Here is a 7,115-nt window from a genome sequence, read left to right as displayed (position 1 = left end):
TAGCATCCGCCAATATTTTCCAAAGAACCCAGTTCTAGCCTATTAAGGGCGCACCCTGCTTTGATAGATTTATTTGCTTGCTTGGGCGGAGCTTGGAGCACAACGAGGAGGAGGCGGCCGCGGAGGCGGAGAGCGCAGAGAAAGGGAAGCCACCCGGGGGCAGCAGGCGAGCCAGGCGGGGCCGGGGAGGAGTCAAAGCGGGTTCCAGGGGCCGGGCGCTGAGCGCAACGAGAGCCTTGGGCGGCGGAGACAAGGGCGGGGGCGACGCTTGGCGGCCAATGGAGCACGGCGCTACTGCAAGGGCGGTGCAGGAACCCCAGCCGCTGACAGTCAAAGTCGCCAACTCCGCCCTCGTACCCGCGGGATCCCGGAGCCGGAGCCCGAGCCCGAGCGGGGCCGAGGCCGCCCAAGGCGCGCTGCGAGCGAACGAATATGGCAGCAGAATGAGGAGCCTGGCGCCGGGTGGTATCCGCCGCTGCGGTGCTGCTGCTCGGGATCGGCGCCTGGTACACTACAAGCCTCATCCTTAGTCGGCCTCCGGGTGGCCTCTGGGTTCCATTCGTTACCAAGGACTTGGGGAAAAAGAAGATCCGCAGCCCACAGAGGGTGGTGAATCAGGAGCGCCATCCGGGAGAGAGATTCTGCCGGGATGAGCCGGCCATGGGGCGGCCTCGGCCGGGCGCACGGAGCCGGCTGGCGTTGCCGCGGGAGCGCTGCCTGAGCCCGGGCTCCACGGGGCTTCGGGGCCTCGTGCGTCCTGGCGGAGTCCCTGCCGCTGTCTCCGGGAAGGACACGAGCCCCGAGTGGCGGGCACTGCAGCAGTCACGGCGCTGAGGCTCCCGGAGCCTGCAGGGTCTGTGGTTCGGTGCGCTGTCACGCCACCGCACTCGGGCGCCTTGCCCGGGGCTCGGCGGCTAGCGCAGCGCAGCGAGGTCGGTCGCAGGAGCCGGGGACTGCGGGACCGGCCGGAGAGGCGTGCGCGCCGGTGTTCGACTGGAGATCCCGGCAGCAGCAGAACCGGGCGGACCTGAGCAGCCATGCTTCCCGGGGTGGGCGTGTTCGGCACCAGCCTCACAGCCCGAGTCATCATCCCGCTGCTGAAAGATGAGGGCTTCGCGGTGAAGGCGCTGTGGGGCCGCACGCAGGAAGAAGCCGAGGAGCTGGCCAAGGAGATGAGCGTTCCTTTCTACACCAGCCGCATCGACGAGGTGCTCCTGCACCAGGATGTGGACTTGGTGTGCATCAACCTGCCGCCGCCGCTCACTAGGCAGATCGCTGTCAAAACCCTGGGTGAGCGACCCCTCCCCCAGCCCTCTCTTCTTTAGCTTGGCTCTTCGCTTCGCTCCCTTTCCAATTGGACATACCCCAGGAATCCCAGACCCAAGCGTGTTACTCTCAGCTTTCCCCTTTCCACTCGGTGGCCTCCCCCACCTCCACGCTTCGCTCCTGATACCAGCTGGAAGCGCATCCCCACGTGTGTGGTGCGGAGGCTGGAATAGGCTTGGATTCTAGGTATAGGAACCGAATGGGTCAGATGCAGAAGACCGGTTACTGTTCCAGGAGGGAAACTCGGTATCCAGCTGTATATGTTAGTGCTCTGGTGTATTGGTGCGCGTGCGTCTGGAAAAGGGGAGCGCGTGGCCAGGAACCCTTGAATAAAGGGCCGCACACGTGGTGGCAGGGTTTTTCCTGGGTGTACCTGTTTGTGAGCAGCTGTGGCACCCAGTTTGGATCGTTTTGTTTCCCTCCACAGTAAGTGAGTTTACTGTGAGATTAGAGAACTGACAGCTGGCTGAAATTATCTCTTCTGCTCTGGAAGGAAGCAAGTGAGAGTGGGCGGGTCTATCAGAACACTCTCAGATGTGTCAGAGGTTAGTAAAGATTGTAATTTAACCTTTGGGCACAGTCTCCCAGGAGTGGGTGTCTACTCCAGTTGAGAATTATATACCTTGTATTCTTCGGAGATGAAAATTGTGGTTTCAAAGGCAAGGATGCTTTGTGTGTGTGGAGGGGGCCGGGATGGGAGGGGGAAGCCAGACGCTGCAGTTTCCTTTGGAAACGTGCGATGGCACCTCCGTATTTTGCCTCGGGAATATTCCAGGGATACATTGTGTTTACAAGCAGGCTGGGGGTTCTTTCTGGGCTCAAACGGTGTCTTGAGCAAGTCTGTCCATCAGCAGTTCCCTTCCATACCTAAACCAACCATGCTCGGCTATTCCCAGACGTTTCATACCTACCCTTGGAAGCCAGGGTTACCGAAGTGGAGAAAAAGCTCCTAACAAAGTAGGCTGGAGAAATTCTAAAGTGGGGGCTACCGGTCTTTCCTTTACTGTATTTATTGTATTACGCTTCTGGCTTTTGGAGCCTGGCTTCTTTAGCTTTGAACTGAATTCTAGATTGACTTTTAGCCAATGTTTCTTTTCTGTTTCACTGCTAGTTTATACTAGTTGTTTACACTGGATTTGTTTGTCAAGTAGGTGATAAAAAAGTTAGAGTATAAAACCTATTAGGGCAATTTCTATACCATGGGTTCCTCTTAAGCCCCATCTATGCTAAAGGCTTGGGTCTGGTCCGATTTAAAAGCTTGTTGGAGCATTCTTCCCCCCTCTCAGGTGGCATCTCTACAGTACAGGCCCATGGAGCAACCCCACAACATGGGGGTACCAATTACAGAGCATGCTCTGATGGTCTCTGGTACTTACTATCATTGTTGTTTGGGGCGGGGTCTTGTGTATCCTAGACTGTCCTTCAACTCCCTGCTTAGCTGAGGGTGGCCTTGAACTTCTGATCCTCCTGACTCTACTTCCTGAGTGCTGAGATCCCATACCTCGTTTATTTGGTTCTGGGGATCAGACCCAGGGCTTCTTGCCTGTTAGGCAAGTACTTCACTGGCTGAGCCACACCTCCAGCCTTTATCTCATACTTTGGCCGCCGAAGCATTTAGGGATGTGGACCATTGTTATACTTTCCTGGATATTTCTGTGATGGTGGTGGTGGTGGTGATGATGTTGTCTGTGTGAGGACTTGGGGTGTTGCACCACGGTAGAATACCTGACTGGCAGGCACAGGCATCTGGTTTCAACTCTCAGCACTGGAGAAGAGAATCCATATAAGTTCTTGTTTTGTACTGACAAGGCTGAAGTTAGTTCCTCTTCAGAGCAAAAGCATGGGAGGCTCTGTTAACTGGGTTTACCAAGTGTGACAAGGGAATAGCCCTGGGCTTATCCTTTTACTGTGGGCTGTAGGCATTTTTTCCTTTCCTTTTGAGTTTGTTTGCCCGAGATTCAAGGCAGTCCATGATTATGGAAAATGCAGAGGCACTGGACTGAATTTCGAAATGGTTGCACAGGTGTTAAGACTTCACTGCAGACTTAGGAGGCTTCTTTCAATTGTACCTTTGAGGCTACTCCTGACTGACTTCACAGTCACGGTTAAGAGGTTCTGCACACATAACACAGGAAGTGGAAAACCCCAAACAGTTATCAGGCTGGCCTTGGCTGCTGGAGGTTTGCACATATGAGCGTTTGCCTGGGACTGAAGAGAGCCATCCCTTTAATGAGTCCTGGTGAAGTGTCCTTCTTTCTCCACTGTCAGCAAGACTGACCTGTGCCTCAGTCCACGTTGTGACCTGATAAGGAGAAGGCACCAGATAAGTGAAATTGAGCCGGTGGCATTGTACACACCTTCCTTTGATTTCCAGAAACTCCCTTCAGAGTCCTACTGCTACCAGACTTTGGGTCACAGTCTATGTATGCTTCAGCAAGCCAGGTTCAGCCATAAGCCTGTTTAAACAGACACATTAGTAGCAGAAAAGGAGATTTATTCAACCTTGAGAAGAGGGACAAACAGGACCCGGTGACCCTCCCAGTCGGTTTTCAAGGTCTTCAAGTGAGACCTTGCAATAGAGGTTTAATAGAGGCTCAGGATGATGGGTGGCTGAGTGGTTCCTATTCAGGTGCAGGCCGCCCCACATTGTTATGGCTCCACCCTCCTGCCAGGTGGGTTGACAAATTGCAAATCACTTACCTGGAGAAAAGCTTTCCCTCTGGCTGTCCCAAGCTTTAAGCTTTCTCTTCTCCCAGCATGAGATTCCTGGGGGGTGGGAGTGGGAGTGGGGCAGAAGTGGGGATTCCATTTTCTTGGGGTCCATTGTTTTAATAGTCTGAGAGACCAAGTAAAGGGTGTTTCTTTAGACTGTGTTCATTCTTTTCAGGGCAGTTACACTGCCTCTGTGGCATTTCTGCTGTAGAGATATTTCTGTCACGCACAGTTTGTTTGCCATTTAGGGCTGCCTATAACCAAGAACCTCTTGTGGGCCAGCCAGTGTGGTATTTGGTTGTGTATAAAGCATTTTAACATGGTGAAGGCAAGTATCCAAGGTAGATTGGATTTTCCAAATGAGGGTACCCAGGTTTGGAGAGCCGAGTTCCAGCTACCCACGACCATACAGCTAGAGTCCACCAGCAGCCCTCTCCAGCCCTTTCTTCTACCACCTCCTAAGCTTTCCTTCCCTTCTGTCAGAGACAGCTCTCTCTCCCCACCCCCCTCTGTGTGTGTGTGTGTCCTGTGTTGCTTTCTATCCCACCCTTGGAATTGGTTCCCCCATATTAATGCCATCTCCTGGATCTTTCTGTCTTTGTTATCCTTTCTGGGACCTGGCTCACCTCAGTGGGTTCATCCTTCATTGTGATTCAGGTTATAACGGGGAGCCAGAGACACTGTTCCCATTGACTTTGCTTTTAGGAAAAGCCTTATTAGTTCGGTGGCACCGTAAGCAAGAACTGATGTCTAAGGTGCCTGGCCAGCCTCGTGTCCTATAAGGCATTCAAGAATCCATCAAGATGGCTCAGTGGGAAGAGATGCCTCTCTCTCTCTCTCTCTCTGCACTGTAGCATGAGTGTGTGCTTGTGAGTGTGCACACACACAAACTCCAAAATTAACATACCAGTAGGGTATGTAGGAGAGGCTCCAGGTTCTTAAGTTCCGGCTTCTGTCAGGAGTGCCATTTGTTCCTGTGGTGGGATTAAGAATTGTGCAGCCTTCCAGACTGATCATCTGTTAGCATCTCCAAATCTTGTACTTCTGCTTCTCATTCCCACCCCCTCCTTTGTGTACCCTTCAAGGCGCTCAGTACCACGAACCTTTGTACTTTCTAGAGCTAATTTGAATGCATTTGTTTAAAATTGCATTCAGTTAGCCTGAATAGGTTATATATTTACATGACACAAATTTCAAACTATATAGAGTTGGTGTACTCTATTCTGAGGTAATCAACCTTACTACTTTTTTTTTTTTCAATGTCTTCTATCAAGGTTTTTCTGGATATAGTAGTGAATATACATGTAAGAGCTCCCTCTGGGGACTGGAGAGATGGCTCAGCGGTTAAGAGCACTGGCTGCTCTTCCAGAGGTCCTGAGTTCAATTCCCAGCCTGGGAATTGGTGGCTCACAACCATCTGTAATGAGATCTGACACCCTCTTCTGAAGTGTCTGAAGACAGCTACAGTGTACTCATATAAATAAAATAAATAAATCTTTAAGGAAAGAGAAAAAGAACTATGTAGACCAAGCTGGCCTTGAACTCAGAAATCTGCATGCCTCTGCCTCTCTGGGATTAAAGGCATGTGCCACCACAGCAAGGCTGCATGTAAGAATTCTCACTTCTTTTGGGTGATTGTTAAAGTCCATTCATGCTACTGGAAATCCACTATTTATCATTTGACAGTGCTAGCTTGTCTATCGATTGATCTACCATCTACTATCTATTAAAAACATTTAATATTATATTAAAATTTCAGTGTATCATATAGCTACATATTCAGTTGGCCCTCCACGTTTGTGAGTTCTGCATTTGTGTATTCAACCAACTATGACTCAAAAATACTTGAAAAACAAAGAGAAGAAACTGTACCTCTGCTGAACAAACACAAATGTTTTTCTTGCCATCACTCCCTAAACAGTGTAGTAAGACAACCACATCCAGAATTCTAACCCATTAGCTACCCTAGGCTGATAGGTTGAAAGCTGGGACAATAATGTAGACTACACACCAATGCTCAGCTGTTTTACATAAGGCGCTTGAGCATCCCTGAGCCTTTGTACCTATGGGGATTCTGGGACCAATCACCTGCTGATAAAGATAACTGAATGCATATATATGTGTATGTAATATATCTGTTTTATACAAATATATATACTGCACCTAAACATACATACATATATTTAGATTGTGACTGTATCCTTACCATGTTTTGGTACATAAGATCTTGCTGTATGGGTAAAATGAAAGTGTATTTGACCCATCCCCTGTTGTTCAACATTTGGGTTGTTTCCCATCTTACACAAACATGGAATGAGTCATCTTGAGGCACTGCCGTTTTGTACACACTAGTGTGTTTGTAGCATAAATGTGTAAACCGAGAGCTGGTCAGGAAGTATATTCGCATTTCATTTGATGTAGATACTGCCAGAGGAGCTGGCACTCGACACACTCACTGTGTTTGGTCAGTTTTCTTCAGAGCTGCTCCCTGCAAGGCCCTGGACCACAGATACCTAGAGGCTGCTTGCCTAGAGGATGCCCAGAGTACAGTTTGGCTCACACTGTTTCATCCAGAGCAGCTAACAGCTCAGGACAGTATCCAGGACTTCCCAGTTAGCCTTGGGTCAGTCAGAACCTGCCAAAAGTCAGAGTCCTCCTGCAGCAGGGCCTCTCTCCTTAGCGAATGCTGCCTGGCTGCTGGCCTAGGCCCAATCTATTCTCTGTACTATGGGAAAGGTGAATGTGTATATAAATAACACCTGCAAATGGCATTTCAGTAGGTCCCAAGGAAGCTGGGCGAACACCGATGGATGCTGAGGAGGTTCTTGGCTTCATGTTGTCCTACCTCCACTATGCCTCTTACATCATTGGCAATTGAGCTCTCTCTTGGATGCACCACCCTCCAAGACCAAGGCCTCTGCTGTGTTCCTGGAATTCCCCTGCCACTTATCTGACTCTGGCTCTCTGCACTGGCTCTGGATGGTTGTCTAGACTGCTCTCTCTCTCTCCTCCCTTTGAATGGCTGGATCCCTCTCCTCTCCTCTCCTCTCCTCTCCTCTCCTCTCCTCTCCTCTCCT

General features: G+C 50.5%; 1 protein-coding gene across 1 annotated transcript in view; it reads left to right on the top strand.

Annotated features, from left to right (window-relative positions):
• Positions 1-1,014: 1,014 nt before the first annotated feature.
• Positions 1,015-7,115, top strand: part of Gfod1 (glucose-fructose oxidoreductase domain containing 1) — a 100,389-nt gene continuing 94,288 nt past the window's right edge. The window contains exon 1 of the mRNA XM_021180943.2: positions 1,015-1,290. Within this exon, the coding sequence (XP_021036602.1) occupies positions 1,038-1,290 (253 nt within the window). The 5' untranslated portion in view covers positions 1,015-1,037. The remainder of the gene's footprint in view (positions 1,291-7,115) is intronic.

The sequence above is a fragment of the Mus caroli genome, chromosome 13 (genome assembly GCF_900094665.2).
Source record: "Mus caroli chromosome 13, CAROLI_EIJ_v1.1, whole genome shotgun sequence".
In the NCBI taxonomy this organism is placed as follows: Eukaryota; Metazoa; Chordata; class Mammalia; order Rodentia; family Muridae; genus Mus; species Mus caroli.
Note: the sequence above shows the minus strand (reverse complement) of the source record. Positions and strands in the feature narration are given on the sequence as shown.